This window comes from Lasioglossum baleicum, chromosome 3, assembly GCF_051020765.1.
Source record: "Lasioglossum baleicum chromosome 3, iyLasBale1, whole genome shotgun sequence".
Classification (NCBI taxonomy): domain Eukaryota; kingdom Metazoa; phylum Arthropoda; class Insecta; order Hymenoptera; family Halictidae; genus Lasioglossum; species Lasioglossum baleicum.
Genome location: NC_134931.1, coordinates 1,056,622 through 1,072,219, shown reverse-complemented (window position 1 = coordinate 1,072,219; position 15,598 = coordinate 1,056,622). Strand labels below are relative to the sequence as shown.

Here is a 15,598-nt window from a genome sequence, read left to right as displayed (position 1 = left end):
AATTCACTTTATGATAGATTTATTACAACTTGAAATCAATCATGATGGCACATTAAAAACTGAAAAATAAAGACTCGTAAAATCGTGGCAAATCACGAGGGACCTAGGGGCGCATACGCATTGGAAGCTGCTTCACAAACACCAATACCGAAACACCTCTGGCTCCAGTCATCCGTGCCGCCTTTGTGTACGCAGCTTTACGTTCGTTTACACCAGGTTTGAGGTTACTTTGCAACAATGTGCCCTGAGGAGAGTTGAATCATTTCCACTTCGTAATTGCGTGTTTACATAATACCGACATGAAAACGAGACAAACTAAGACCGCAAGAATAGAGGTCGTCGAAATCAGACCCAAAGAAACCAAGGCGTAAGTAAACATTGTGCATACATCCAAACACTGTTATCTACATATTATGAACACAAAGTGCTGGCACTGTCTTACCGCACACATTCTAGAGATTAGAAATACAACTTTTGTTTCAGTAAATCACTCCAGTATCAGAGGACGAACAAACTTGTTCATCTAAGAAAGAAGTCTGTTCTAGAAGACCTGATCATGAGTTCGTCTTGTTCGAGTACTAAGAATGTTCAAGATGTTTTGTCAGGTATAAATTCGATGCTCAGCGAACAGCTGGACAATCAGTGCAATATCAAGCGAAAGATGAAAATGTCGTGTAGCAGCAACACTAAAGCATCAAGTAAGAAACGTTCGAACTTCTCTAGAACAGTGGTTCTCAAACTGTTTATAGTACATACAGCGCTTTTAGGCTGGTACTCAATTACGAGAAGCAGGTGCTTTCAGTGGTTTATTTATTTTTACTTTTAGTTTGGAGATATTTACAGGATTACATATAAACAAATTAAATAAATATTGTTTTGAGATTTCTAAAAGGTTAGCAAACGCGTGACGAGTAGAATATATTCATTGTTAATTGTAAATTGTCTTCTATTGTTCGCTGTTAACAAAAAAAGTTATTAATGAAGCTCCATAAACTCATATTTTTATATTTTTCACTTAGACCACTTTCATAATTAACACTAAATCAATTCCATATAATGTTGAAATAACGAGCACTGTCTGATGGTTCATTTTTCACAAAATCGTAAAAATTACGTTGCATTAATTTAGTTTAAAACAATGTGATGTGAAACAACTGATACCACTTTCATTTTTTGGTTTATTCTAGAAATCCAAAATTCCAACATTTGAGAACCACTGCTCTAGAGTACACCCGATTGTTATTGTACGCAGGGGTAAAGAGCGACTGTTATTTGCAGGTTCAAGATAAAATAAGATATAGTATCTTTGCTCGAATAAACAACACCGTTATAGAGAGGGGTTGCTTCAATTTCAGATTCTACGGATTCTTGCCTAGATTCAACAGAGGCAAGCACATCCGCAGACACGAACAGCAAGCGATGTCGTGCTATTGTCAATCAACGAAGAAGCTTAGGTTCACCGGTGATAGTGGAAGCTCTTTCAGGAACGTTGCCTGCATTCAGAATACCGAAAATACTGAGACAGAATCACGAATTACGAAACGATGATGATGCTTGCGACACCCTTCCTCAGCGAACACGACGTAGCAATTCGCGAAAGGCTAAAGCCAGCATTATCGTTGCTAACTGTGCAAGTCCAAGTCTTAATCCCGACACGCAAGGGAATGATACAACAACAGTGGCACCTTCAAAAACCAATCGCAAACCACGGTACATTAAATCGCCATTAACATCAAAAAACGATAATGCCTCTGACACGTGGGAGACCAACGAACCGTCAGTTTCTTTCGAGGGATGTCTAGAAAACCTCGGAATCGATGCAACAAACAGCAATGTACCAAACGCGAGTATCAAAAATTCAACACCCAAAAGAAACAGGAGCGACGTCCAGGCTAATCGGTGCCCGGTACAGTTTTATTGCTTGAAAAACAAGATAGTAGCGATACTACCAGGAAGGACACAATTTTGTTTCACTGGTAAAATCGTTTTGAAAGTGATGTTTGGGGCGGTGGAAGTCTACGGGTCTTTAATCACCGCGACGACCAAGCCCATGGAAATCTACTCTCCGAGAGGGTACAGCAGCGTTTGCATCAAAGCTAGTGACTGGAGATCGCAGGATGTACAGCCGGATATTTGGGCGTCTCTTTCCGCCGAGGGCATCAACCGGGACATCGAGAACAAGCTGGTCGCTGACTTGAATAATCTCAAAGCTGGTACAACGGTGCTGCTTCTGTCGAGTCTGGAGAACAAGCTAACCAAATTCTTGAACGCCTTCTACCCATTCCGACTGTTCCCGAGCATCAAGAATACTCCGTACCAGTCCTGGATGGATCCGAAGAGGGCTGAAGCGATACTACAGTCGAATCTGTACGTCGACAGTTACGCCTGCAAGGAGATGGTCGTTGATCATCGCGTCACGCAAGATGTTGCTGGGAAAATGTTGACAAGCTGGCGTGCCAACAAACGATCCTGCACTTTGATCGCCGGAGGAAAGAACGTTGGTAAATCTACCTCGGTTCGTTGCTTAATAAACAGCCTACTACCTGTTAGCAAGATGGTCGTCCTCGTCGACTTTGATCCCGGACAGGCAGAGTGCACGCCAGCCGGTTGCATTTCCTACAGTTTGATAGAGGAACCTCTACTCGGACCAAATTTCACGCATCTAAAGAATCCAGTCTTCCAACTGTACCTCGGCGATATTGATGTCAGTCGTTGCATCACGAAATACATAGAGGGAATGAAAATGTTGGTGGATAGGTTGTGGAGTTGTCCTATGATGTCGCGACTACCGATCGTGGTGAACACCATGGGGTTCACTCGCGGTCTCGGCTGGGACATCATGGTTTTTACAGTGAAGCTCCTACAACCTTCCTTGGTGGTGCAAATCATGTCCGAGAAGGTCAGGAACAACTATCCGCATAGTTTGAGCAGTGGAGTGATAAATAAACAGGTGAATAGCGGGTGTTCTTTATATCTGTGGGGTCATTCCATGCCAAATCGATCACTTTTTACAGGCACCACCGTCGATTTTGTTCTAAATGAAATATGTTGTAGTCCATGTGAAATTAAGGGGAGTTTAAGTCATCATTTTTCCGGTTTCGAATTTTTTTAGAAATGGCAGGCCTTCAAAGTTTTCAATTTTTGCCCATTTTGGCGAAAACGGGCCTCACTTACGAATTTTTATCGCAGGAACTGTTTGTCCGATTGAGCTACATTTTTTTTTTGTTTTATTCGGAAAGGATTGGGCCATTATAAAATAATTTTTCCAACCTTGAAAATCAACTTTATAATATCGAAAAATTTAAACAAATTCTTTTTTTACGTTTTTTTCGATGAGGGGCCAGAATTCGCCAGGGGCCAAAATTCGTAAGTGAGGCCCGTTTTCGCCAAAATGGGCAAAAATTGAAAACTTTGAAGGTCTGCCGTTTCTAAAAAAATTCGAAACCGGCAGAATGATGACTTAAACCCCCCCTAATTTCACATGGACTACAACATATTTCATTTAGAACAAAATCGACGATGGTGCCTGCAAAAAGTGATCGATTTGGCATGGAATGACCCTTGTGATGAGTAGACTGTGGAACTTTATGCGTTTATGAAGAAATTGGTCGCGTGAAATATAAAACAGTAAAGGATTAGAAAAATTTAAAAAAAATTTCTTTTGAATGTAACAAAGTCAATAAGGGATAAAATCAATTTTTATTTTATTCTTGCTTCCCACAATCAATGCAGGATTATTAGGTTTCCACGTTTAGCAGTGGATGCTCCGCGGGTTGCTCATCACTGTTTTATATGGATGGGTACTAGAGGAGGATTGGTATAGCGTTGACAATCTGCTTTTCGTAGAAATTTTCGAGGGTGTCATGGAGCATGAACGATTTTAATTGGAACCAAAATTGTGATCACGAATTGTTCATGATACGTACCCACGCTGAACGCAAAAGCGCTCCGGTAAACGAGACTTGGAACATGGAACCCTATCAGCAGCGAGAACTCGTGCTGATCTCTTACCTAAGCGAGATCATGCGGGGCCCCATCGATCCTACGTAAGCCAAAAAATTATTCACGATGCTGATCACTTGATGTTTTAAAAAATTTTTCTTGCAGGTGTTGCACCAACAGCTTGTCGCTAAATGAAGCTATGCCATACGTGTAAGCATCATTTCTACACATTATACCAGCGGTTTCCAACCTTTATGCTACTACGACTCCCCGAAAAAGTTTCTTTTCCGCGCCTTCCTACCTTTCATATTTTTAATAATAATATAAATACGTTTAAAAAATTGTTAAGGGGGAACTGTACCCTCAGATTTTGGGGTATTTATCAATGTTATCAACCTCTGTGCAGAAAAACAGTTTGGTAACATTGATAAACACGCAACTGCCTAATGAACACGAGATGGAGTTGCTTGCTATTTCCATATTCTATTCAGCTCGTCGCGAATGCCGTTATACAGGGCAGGTCGCACTAATATTAGTGCCACCGATGAGAATACCTCGTCTGTGTCAGTTTTGCTATGATATCACGTTGACAGCAGTGAAATGTTGCACCATATCGCAGCACTGATTGACAGTCCTCCTGATTAGGCGCCATCTCGTCTAAACTAACTGAACTAAAATTGGCTCTAGACTGGCTCTGCATCAGAGAGGACCACTGTCTTCATGAACGTAATATGGGAAAATCTCTGCTATGTGAATGAAATCACGCGCCTCGGTCTTTTGTCCTTATACGAGCATATTTTGAGCTGCACAAAGGTTCATTTGATAGAGGAAGGTTCATCGTAGCGCGCTCTGCTCATCACATCAGTCAAAAAAGTCTCTTTGAGACAGAAAAATACATTGAAATCTGCGGTTGTTTTTCTCGATTTTTTCCCTTCTTTGGGCACTCATATTATTCGATATAAACATAATCTCGTTAAATCAATAGCAGAGCGTGCTGCATTTAACCTTCCTTTATAGAATGAGCCCTCACCCAGCCCAAAATCTGCTCAAATAAGGACAAAAAACCGAGGCGCGCAAACCCATGTTTCGACCCAAAATCTAGTTAAGATTCTAGTTCCTTTCTAGTTACTTCTGTAGGGTACAGTTCCTTTTGTATATTTGTAGATATTATGTTATGGAAATTACTTTCTTATTCAAAAATTTTGGCGCCTCCCAGGTTGGAAACCGCAGCATTATACAGAATACATTATAGAATTTGAACTTATCTAGGTGGACGTGCTTCCGTCCAGCTAAGCTAAATTTTGAACGGCACTAAATGACCTTGGAAGACGAAACACACTGTTCTGTATGAAAACAAAAGAAACAAACGGAGATCACCTTGAAATCTCGGAAGCACGTCCACCTAGAGCAGGCAGTTCCAACGAGTAGCTCCGGAACTATTCGAGGCACCTTCTCCGCTTAGGTTCTTCCCCCATTCTTAGACTTCATCGTTATAATGTATAGTAGTGCGAAGCTTCCACCACGAGAGCCGCGTGCCGCACGACGCGATGCACACACATACATTGTAAAGAGGTTCGACGGTGGGGGACCTTGCAATTGTCGGAGGGGAGAAGGTTGGAACTGCCTGACCTAGAGGTTTGCGACTACCATAAGATGCCTCCCTCGAGGCAGAGTAACTTTCATGTGAAACATTTTTTACCAGCTGTATGTAGTTTGGTAATTAATCGCGCGTGAAACTCCGAATGTCCACCAAATGGTTACTTTGTACACGAAGTAAATAGACGGTAAAATTGTCGAATCTCAATTACAGGACCCCGTTCTCTTCGATAATCGTCTCGATACCTCGAGCATCTGCGCCACCGACGCATGTGTTGAGCGTAATCAATGGAAACATAGTTGCACTGTGCGGAATCGATCTGCAGGACCCTGAATCGCAACCAACGGACTTGGTATCTGGCTTGAGGGTGTTGGACAGGTCGCCGCTGTGCTCGTGTTACGGTTTCGGTGAGCGTTTTATCGCGACACGTTTTCTCTGTTATGTAAAGAACATCTGGGAATGATTGTGAACCATACTTATCCAGGTATTGTCAGGGGAGTCGACACGGAACGCGAGGAAGTCTTTATAAACACGCCGCAACCGGCTTGGGTGATGCAGTATGTGAATTGTTTGGTGGGCTGTATACCGGTACCCGTCACCCTGTTGCAGTTGAACCAACAGAGAAACGTTCCGTATACCGGTGGCACCAACGAGTTGCCAACCAGTCGGGAATACCGCAGAGGATACTTCCGTATGAGATATCAAAGAGCGAATGCTAATTCGTAACGAGTCCCGTCGAGGGTTCCCGCGACTCTGTACATAACCAAGACAACGTTTATTTTTCATTCATCTCCTTTTATTCATCAACAAACGGTTGCCCGAGACTCTTCTGTTTCGAACAGCAACCGAGAGAATGTAAAAAATGTACGATATTATTCGAACACATTTGTAAAACATATTTTACATATACGGAGAGAAAATATCTGTTACATCATGCAGACAACAAGGATAAAGATCTAGAACATAGTTGGTTATCTCGATTGTAATAACATTAAAAATAAACGGAAAAAAAATTAAACATAAAAATCGTGGAAGCATTCATCTCTTTTCGGACTAGATTGAATGGTCCATGTAAAACGATACAAAGATCCTGTTCTGAAGTTTTCGTTAGACGGGTTTAGTCGAACGGAGCCTTTAGAAGGCCGGGGGTGGAAACTCTTGGGGCTGGTGAGAGCATAAAATAAGGGCAAAGAGATTTAAAAATGGCAGTGAGGGTTTGCACGCTCCAAGATTTCCCTATCAGTCTTTGCCGCTTCGTCGCGGACAGGTTCTTCACGTCCGTGTAGTGACGGGGGAACCCGAATATCTCCTCGAGCTCGGTGATCCACAGCGAGTCGCTTTGGTCCTTCATAAGGATTGGTTTCAGGGCCGTTTTTCCTAATGTCCAGAAAAATCCTCGTTAATCGTAGGCCGGTTTTCCCTTTATTAACACGTCCCGTGCCACGTGTACCACAAACATATATTTTGTAACAGGTTTAACACTCTAGAATATATTTCCACCAAGAAAATGAAGCATTAATAAGACATGCAGTATAGAACAAAACACATAAGTTCGTTTAATCGTCGTGCAAAAACGGCACGGGACGTGTTAATATTGATAAACTATTGCGACTATTTTCATTGACTGTGACCTTTTTTTAAGTGTCTTCTTTCATACACGAATGGGTGTCTGGAAGAGGACTATACAGGGTGGTCCACCTAAATGTGGCCATCTAATTGAATGCAATGTAAACGGTAACACAAGGTGAATGTTTCGCAAACGTTACTTGTTTCCTCAATGTCTTTTTTCGGAGTTTTCAAGGTCCAAGGAACATATTTTGTTCCTTGTAAATGTGTACAGGGTGGGGCAATAACTATTAGCACCTCAGATATCTTCGAAACTATAAGTTTCACAAAAATATTTGCTGAAATAAAATTACACAGTACAAGGGGGGCCATCCGGTGGCAATAATAGTTTTTCTGCAGGTGGAGGTACTTCGGACGTTTGAAGGTCACCTTCATTTTTTTAAATAGAATGAGGTATTTCTTAATACATCAATCGATGCGGCTCGATATTCGTTATAAAAAAGTACTAACCTATGTATGTCGGAAAGTTCGTATTTCAGGAGATATTTCAATTTGAACAACACTAAAACACCATTACTGTCGTACTAAGACGTTAGCGTTTACTTACTTGCGAATTCGATAAAGTTTGCTACATTACGCTGTCGAGGAATGTCAGCCCATTAAATGGCGACGCTGTACACTGGCCAACGAATTCAATGAGAATCAATTCGGTTTGTGTCTCAGACTTATTTTTCAACGCAGAATTCTGTTCGTAACTAACTTATTTTTGATTGTTTATTTATGAAACCTCCACTGGCACACGGGCAGCTCTTTTCCGGTTAAAATGATATCCCACACGATGCAGTTCGAACTATAATTGTTTGCCTAATCCACGATATAGTGAAGCCTCGACTATCCGAACCAGATCAGACACGACGTCTTCGAGACGATTTTAGAACGTGTTCCAGTGGGAGTTTTGCAGTGTTCGAGGGCTTGAATGAAAGGTGAAGAATGGCGCTGTGTGATAGAGGTGATCACGTTTAAAAAGTCAACAGAACCAATTTACTTACTTGTGTAACGTCTTAGTACGACAGTAATGGTGTTTTAGAATTATTTAAATTGAAATATCTCTTGAACTACTAACTTTTCGACATACATAGGTTAGTACTTTTTTATAACGAATGTCCAGCTGCATCGATTGATGCATTAAAAAATGTCTCATTCCATTTAAAAAAAATGAAGGTGACCTTCAAATGTCCGAAGTACCCCCACCTGCAAAAAAATTATTATCGCCACCGGATGGCCCCCTTCGTACTGTGCAATTTTATTTCAGCAAATATTTCTGTGAAACTTATAGTTTCGAAGATATCTGAGGTGCTAATAGTTATTGCTCCACCCTGTATATTATTTTCGTTGCATATTCTAGTTGACATTAAAACGTATTTAGACATATTAATAATATGGCATTGAAATAACCTCTGACTTCTAAAATTGAAATTGAATATCATATTCGTTTCCGTCGATACCACTGATATTAGTAGATACAAGGTATTTGCAAAGCATTCACCTTCTGATACCATTTACATTGCATTAAAAACATTTATTAGTTATGTGTTCACCACAAACAAAGGCGATATTTAGGTGGCTACATTTAGGTGGACCACCCTGTATTTTACATTCTCACAAAGTGGTCATACCTTGTTTCAAGGAATTCACTTTGGTAGTGACTGTGCGGATCTTCTTGACGAGGGCGTACCGTTGACAGTGCGGCGTCAGTATGTCTTGCACATCAGTATCGCCTTGGAAAGGCAGCGAGTATCGTTCAAACGGCAGATTATGCCAATACAGTCTCAGTCTGTGTTGAGGAGAAAAGTCTGCCGAGTCTATCACGTCGGGCTCCTGGCCCAGGTGCCTGAAACGTCATTATCAAATCGTTAAATACTGCCAATAAATCAAACAATATTAATCATCGTAGTGCTGATCTCTGGATGAAGGATTGCCTAGCATAGAACAATTCATTTCATCCATGTTCAGCACTGGACGGGTCGAAGGCCTACTTGTTGATCTCCAATCTGTACACGCTCGGCATCGATGCGACATTCTCGTATAACCAGAACAAGTGACGACCACTGTTCAGTTTTTTCACGAGCTTCAACACTCGCCAATATTCAAAGAACAGTATCCCGGTGCCCCTGGGGTCTGCCAGAGTCAAACAACAAAGAACGTAAGTACCTTCATTTTATAGAACACAGTCTCTCCTATCGTAACAGCGTACCATGAAGACCTAAGCGGGCAGGATTGACAAGGCTCAAATCGTTGCAGGGCGATCCTCCGATCAGCAGATCGATGGGCACCATCTCCTTGATCATCTCCTTGGTGATGTTCCGGACGTCGCCAAGCTGGACAATGTGGTCTCCGTAGTGCATCGCGCTAACCATCAGCGCATCAGGGTCGATCTCGCTGGCGTAATAGACCTCCACCTCCAAGCCCAACTTCTGGAGGACTAGCATCCCTGAAGAAGACGCGCGACGATAGAGTACAACCCTCTCTTGTAACGCGGATAATAATTAGTACAGGGTGCGGCAAGATAACTTCCTTATTTGAAATGAGCGCTTTGAAGCTGATGGGAGTCCTAGGCGGGTGTGCGTGGTCTCGTTCGAGAGCGGGGATCCTGAAGTTTGGTTAACTTGTGTTTCAGTCGTCATCATGCGTTGGAGTAACGAGCAGCGTGCGTTTGCCTTAGAGGCCTATTTTTCCAACGACCGTTCGGTACTTCGTTGTCCTCAGGTGTTCTGATGGGACGTGCGTCTCCAGTTCTTCTTTTCTGCACAGAACCAGTTTCCCTGAACGTTGCGACCCATAACAAAATTGATTTCCGGTCCGGGACAGGATCCAATGGCGCAATATTGAAACGATTTCGGAAAGCACGCTGGGTTGAAACCACCGAAAGACCGGCCGTTAGAAAAATAGGCCTCTAAGGCAAACGCACGCTGCTTGTTACTCCAACGCGTGATGACGACTGAAACACAAGTTAACAAAACTTTAGGATCCCCTCTCTCGAACGAGACCACGCACACCCGCCTGGGACTCCCATCAGCTTTAAGGAAGTTATCTTGCCGCACCCTGTACAAATAAGATTAAGTCTACGAGTTGAGTATAAGAAATTCACAATTATAGAGTACATACCGGCGTCGTAGGGCTTTGCAATTTTTGCTCCGCGTTGTGAGAGTGCCGCGTTACAAGACAACTCGGTGTTAGTGTATGTCAGATCAAAGTAAATTAAATTTTATGCGGGATGCGCCTTCTCATTTGTGTCCATAATTTCGAAAAAGCGAAGTCACATTATTTTAAGCTAAATGAATTCAATGTAATTTTTACGTTATTGTGAAAAATTAACCGTTAAGTAGGGCTTATTATTTCTACATTATATGGAATTCATTTAGCGTTAATATCTTTCTCCTCTAAATATTCTCGGAACAAGAAATACACGTCTTAGATCACTTTCATAATTAAGGGCACATTTCTCGATAATGCAAAGATGAGCTTTTTAATAGTGAAAAGCGCTAGATAAAAGATCGATCTAGACCGCTGTCTCCCTCAAAAGTCCTGCTTTTAGGTTTACGAGGCGTAATTTTCATTATTCGGCAGCATGTAGCTGTCATAAAGGTGTGCATGTAGCTATTTTCATAAAGCTGCCGAATAATGCAAATTACGCCTCGTAAACGTAAAAGTAGGTTTTTTTGCTGGAAACAGCGGCCTAGATTGATCTCTTATCTAGCGCTTTTGGGTACTGAAAAATCCCATTATCGAGAAATGCGCATCCCGCAGCCTTGTAATCCTGGAAAGGAGAACACCCCCTTGAGGGGGCCTTTTTCAGCAGATGACGCTCGCGCGTGAACACTCATGCACCTCCTAGGGCACACTCACACACCGCTAGACTATGTATACGTACGCGAGGATTGCAAGGGTCCAGGATTCCACTTCTGATTTCTCGATAATGCAAAGACGGGGTTTTGTAGTAGTCAAAATCACCGGATGAAAGATTGATCTAGGGCGCTGTTTGCCTCAAAAGTCCTTCTTTTACGTTTCCGAGCAATGGGTTTGCAATATTCGGCTGCATGTTCCCGTCGGAGAGGCTAGTTAGTACGCCGGCGTAACTGCAGCGCCATCTGACGGGCAACATGCAGCCAAATATTGCAAAACCATTGCTCGGAAACGTAAAAGAAGGACTTTTGAGGCAAACAGCGCCCTAGATTGATCTTTCATCTAGCGATTTCGACTACTACAAAACCCCGTGTCTTTGCATTATCGAGAAATCAGAAGTGGAAACCCGAACCCTTGCAATCTTTGCATACGTATACGTGATCTAGCAGTGTGTGAGTGTACACGCGCAAGCGTCGTCTGCTGGAAAAGAGCCCCTTAGGTTTGATACAGTAAAAACGCGATCTAGCTCCCATCGCCTGTTCCGAGCAGGGACAGAGATCGTGTAGAGAAACTATTTTTTTACAAGTACAAAGTATGTCGAACTTAAAAAAGGACAACATGTAAATAGCTCGAGCTTCTTGGCCCCTCGCAGGGATGCTTCCCTGTGGAAGGGATAGGCGAAGGGACAGTGATCGTGGAGATCCTCAGGGAGCCAGATCGCGACTTTACTGTAATAATTACAATTTTTGTTTCTCGTTATGGGGGGCATTTCTGTACTGATTCGCAGGAGATAGAGTAACAGAAAGAGAGAGAAGTAGTGGGAAATCCCGTTTACCGGTGCTCAGGCCGTCGAACAGGGAAAGAACTCGGATCCTCCTCTTGTTGTCTGCGTGGTTGTTGGCGACCGTTGTGGAAGAGCTGCCGCTAGTCCGGAACATATCGATTATTTTGTCTTTCCAGTTGGATCGCGGCCTCACTACGATGTCCGGGACAGAGCCGGACCTCACTTTACAGAGGAAACACTTCCAAGGATCTTCGAGCAGCACCTGCTCGTAGGTCGCCGGGCACAGCAAGTGTTTCATGCAGGCAGTACAATAAACCCTGTAAAACGAACGATCCAGGAATATACACATACCCCGCGCCAGTATACAACTGGCCACCGCCCCCATCGATCCCCGGGGCCACGCCGCGCGATTTACCTCGGACAGTCCTCGTTGTCGCAAATGATCACCGTCCCGGTCGCCGCGCAAATCGTGCAGTAGAACTAGCAGACCAGTCAACATTCATTATCAATCCGCGCTAAGAGGAACGAGTTCGAGTTAGATCGAATGCAAATACTTACGCATTTCCCGTCGTTCCCGAACACGAACATGCACGGCTTGTATTGTTCCTGGAAGCAACGTGAATTGTAGCCCTACCACGTATGTACATCACGCTCGTTTCGTTCTTACGTTGTCATAACCAACAGGTGATTCCGATAAAACATTACTACTAGAATCACTGAGAATTATTACGAATGATTTGTAATGCTTCAAATATTTTTTCAAATTGTAACAATTGGTTTATGCACCACTAAAAGTGACTATTTTACTTTGTGGAAATAAGGGGAATGTGTATATCCAAATTTATAGCCATTTATCTATAATGTGTATTATATACAGTTCACCTAAATGAAGCCACCAAATACCTTCTTTATTTGTGATGACTAGACAGCGGATCTTTATGCAAAATATAAACTTTCTACTCAGTGTTACATTTTACAGAGAGAAGTGCGCCGTTCTATTTGGGGGAGTCTACGTATACAGAATCGTTTAGTGCGAGAACTACATGGATTGGATTTCTTCAGATTTTCACTTAAAAATCAAAAGAACTTTCCGGCCAATCCAATACATACATTATCAATGCAGCACAATAAATTCTTAAGTTGAAAATTAATTGAAAATAATTCTAATAGAACATTTTGCAAGAATCACTTGCTGGTTATCGACTGAAGTGTTGGAGACTGTTATGGATATCAGTAATAGAATAATTAGAGTATGGTATACCGAGCTTCAAGTTTCATGGGAATCAATGGGCGGAGATAGGACAGCGGAGGAGGAGCCAAGATAATTTTTCGAGGTAGAAACTGAAACGACGGAAGACGAATCAATTAAGAAAAACAATATTTCGTGTAGTACTTATAAGTACTAATAGAGGCTCTCTGGAGCAGTGGGCGGAGCTAAGGAAGTGTGGGAGGAGCGAAGAACGTTTTTCGAGGAAGAAACTGAACCAGAAAGCGGCGAGAAAGGATTACAGAACGATGAAACAATTAAGGAAAACAGTCTTTTGTAGAATTCGATAAAACGTTCACTCTTTTCGCGATGAACAATGGCAGTTTGGAGCAGTGGGCGGATCTAAGGAAGTGTAGGAAGAGCGAAGAACGTTTTTCGAGGAAGTAACTGAAACAGAAAGCGGCGAGAAAGGATTACAGAACGATGAAACAATTAAGGAAAACAGTCTTTTGTAGAATTTGATGAACGTTCACTCTTTTCGTGGACCAATAGTGGCAGTTTGGAGCAGTGGGTGGGGCTAAGGAAGTGGAAGAGGAGCGAAGACGTTTTTCGAGGAAGAAACTGAACCAGAAAGCGGCGAGAAAGGATTACAGAACGATGAAACAATTAAGGAAAACAGTCTTTTGTAAAATTTGATAAACGTTCACTCTTTTCGTGGACCAATAGCAACAGTTTGGAGCAATGGGTGGGGTCTGTTGACCAGCTCCGATAAATAATCGCTTTCCTACCGAACACTGGTCGCAAAGGGAGCCCTCGAAGAAGGGATGTGACTGCATGGTCTTCCTAGAGATCTTCAGGCACTTTAGACACAGCGATTCCAGCGAAGTCTTCCCGCTCGTCACCGATCGGAGATCGTCTGAATGATCGATACAGATTACATTTCTATCGCGGGATCTACAAAGAAGACACTCGTTCTTGAACGTACCGCTGTTCTGTATGTCGTCCGCTCGTTTATCATCCACGTTCGGATCGTTCTTCAGCTCGTTCAGCATCTTAACGATGCGCGTCGAATATTTGTCGTATATTCTGACGGACTCCGGACTTCTCAGTGGATTCGGCTGCGATTGGGACCGATTCGTTTTCGAAAAATATTTGAACACGTCCGCCATCGTCCAATTATCGGTCTTGTGTCCCATACGAGAGCAATAATCCTGAAAAGCGGGAAACATCGCTTGAAGCGGGCCGTGCACACCGTTCCAGATTTTCCAGACGTTATTAAAAATGTTTGACAGCGTTAAAAACGTTTAGTGCGGTTCTTATGGTTCGACGGCGACCGATGGTTTTGTTCTAGCTACTGTACGATTGGACTCGTCGCACGCCTGGTTCCCCTTGAATTCGTTTCTCGGGATTCCCAGCGATTTTATAGTTAGAATGCCGATCTTTATGGAAAATAAAAATTGTCTACACTGCTGGACACGAGGATAAGACACTGTGTACGTATGTTTGTATGTTATGAATATTTGAAAGAAGGAAATATGCATTTTGTACGTTCTACATTTTTTCTCTTCCTTCTCTGCTGTGTGTTCCACAAACTCGCCCCTTGGTATACTCGCTCTGAAGATGGCACACAACATGTAGAACATACAAAATGCACATTTCCTTGTTTCAAATACGCGTAATTTACAAACATGCACCGTGTCTTATCCTTTTGTTCAGCACTGTACATCAACAACAACAACATCACCTAGTGTTAGAAGAGTTCAGCAATTTAAATGGAACCTCCGATCTCCGATTTGAACACTGTCTTAACGAATTGGAGAATTTGGATGTCTACCTTTGAAGCTTGCAGGACCCCGACGAGGAAGAGGTGCTTCTTGGTTTTGTCGATGTAGTCTCGCATCTTCTCCAGGCCCATATCGAACCTCAGAAAACACTGATGGTGGATCTGTCGGAAGTAGAATCACCCCACGCGAACGTTACCAGGTTTACAAATGATCGGACAACCGCAGATATCGCAATTGATCAGACCGTAACGCAAGCTTGTTCGGATCTGAGGAAGTTCGACCGAGAATTTTTTACCTCTGACAGCTTGTAGTCACCGTACCACATGATCCACTGGCAGCCGAAGCCCGGCTCACGCATGCAACAGTCCCGGTAATCGATAATCATCGCTGCGATACCAAAACAGACAAAGCCACTTTACTCTTCCCATTCGGCGCGGATTAACCGGCAGCGTTCAAAGAATTTTCGAAACGCGACGGCTCCTCCGCTATCGATTTTTACCTGGCCACAGCGTTACTCAAACTCCCCGTACTCTACACGGTACAGTTTCATAAGATACAACACGATTATGTAAATCAATCTTGGATCTCGGAGAATCTCACCAACAAGTAAAACATTCGGGACGTCGCACAGCGGGCTAGAAACCGATCTTTTTGGACAAAAATCTGCCGACAACTCAGTTTTTTATCAATTCAATTGGATTTTTTTTTTAATGTTCGTGAAGGACTATACTTTGACGACGTGCTGCGCGAAAATCGTTAAGTTAAAGCGCAAAATTCTTTGAAAGAGCTATCAATCACAGTTGATGTTGCCAAAC

At 42.7% G+C, this 15,598-nt stretch overlaps 2 protein-coding genes across 7 annotated transcripts in view; one reads left to right on the top strand and one right to left on the bottom strand.

Annotated features, from left to right (window-relative positions):
• The first annotated feature begins 127 nt into the window (after nucleotides 1-127).
• Nucleotides 128-6,565, top strand: LOC143207075 (polynucleotide 5'-hydroxyl-kinase NOL9). Its single transcript, XM_076420117.1, has 7 exons — nucleotides 128-367; nucleotides 484-698; nucleotides 1,356-2,950; nucleotides 3,847-4,046; nucleotides 4,108-4,152; nucleotides 5,753-5,946; nucleotides 6,024-6,565. Exons 1-7 carry the CDS (start codon nucleotides 300-302, stop codon nucleotides 6,263-6,265), a joined length of 2,559 nt encoding a protein of 852 aa, XP_076276232.1. The 5' UTR covers nucleotides 128-299; the 3' UTR covers nucleotides 6,266-6,565.
• Nucleotides 6,566-6,656: 91 nt separating this feature from the next.
• The window catches only part of Dnmt3 (DNA methyltransferase 3), a 174,686-nt gene continuing 165,744 nt past the window's right edge, over nucleotides 6,657-15,598 (bottom strand). For all 6 annotated transcript variants that reach the window (XM_076420109.1, XM_076420113.1, XM_076420110.1 and 3 more), the window contains 11 exons: nucleotides 15,079-15,170; nucleotides 14,834-14,944; nucleotides 13,985-14,210; nucleotides 13,788-13,915; nucleotides 12,351-12,398; nucleotides 12,208-12,272; nucleotides 11,844-12,109; nucleotides 9,360-9,596; nucleotides 9,142-9,283; nucleotides 8,782-8,996; nucleotides 6,657-6,916 (listed from right to left, as the gene is read on the bottom strand). In XM_076420109.1, the coding sequence (XP_076276224.1) occupies nucleotides 6,657-6,916; nucleotides 8,782-8,996; nucleotides 9,142-9,283; nucleotides 9,360-9,596; nucleotides 11,844-12,109; nucleotides 12,208-12,272; nucleotides 12,351-12,398; nucleotides 13,788-13,915; nucleotides 13,985-14,210; nucleotides 14,834-14,944; nucleotides 15,079-15,170 (1,790 nt within the window). The remainder of the gene's footprint in view (nucleotides 6,917-8,781; nucleotides 8,997-9,141; nucleotides 9,284-9,359; nucleotides 9,597-11,843; nucleotides 12,110-12,207; nucleotides 12,273-12,350; nucleotides 12,399-13,787; nucleotides 13,916-13,984; nucleotides 14,211-14,833; nucleotides 14,945-15,078; nucleotides 15,171-15,598) is intronic.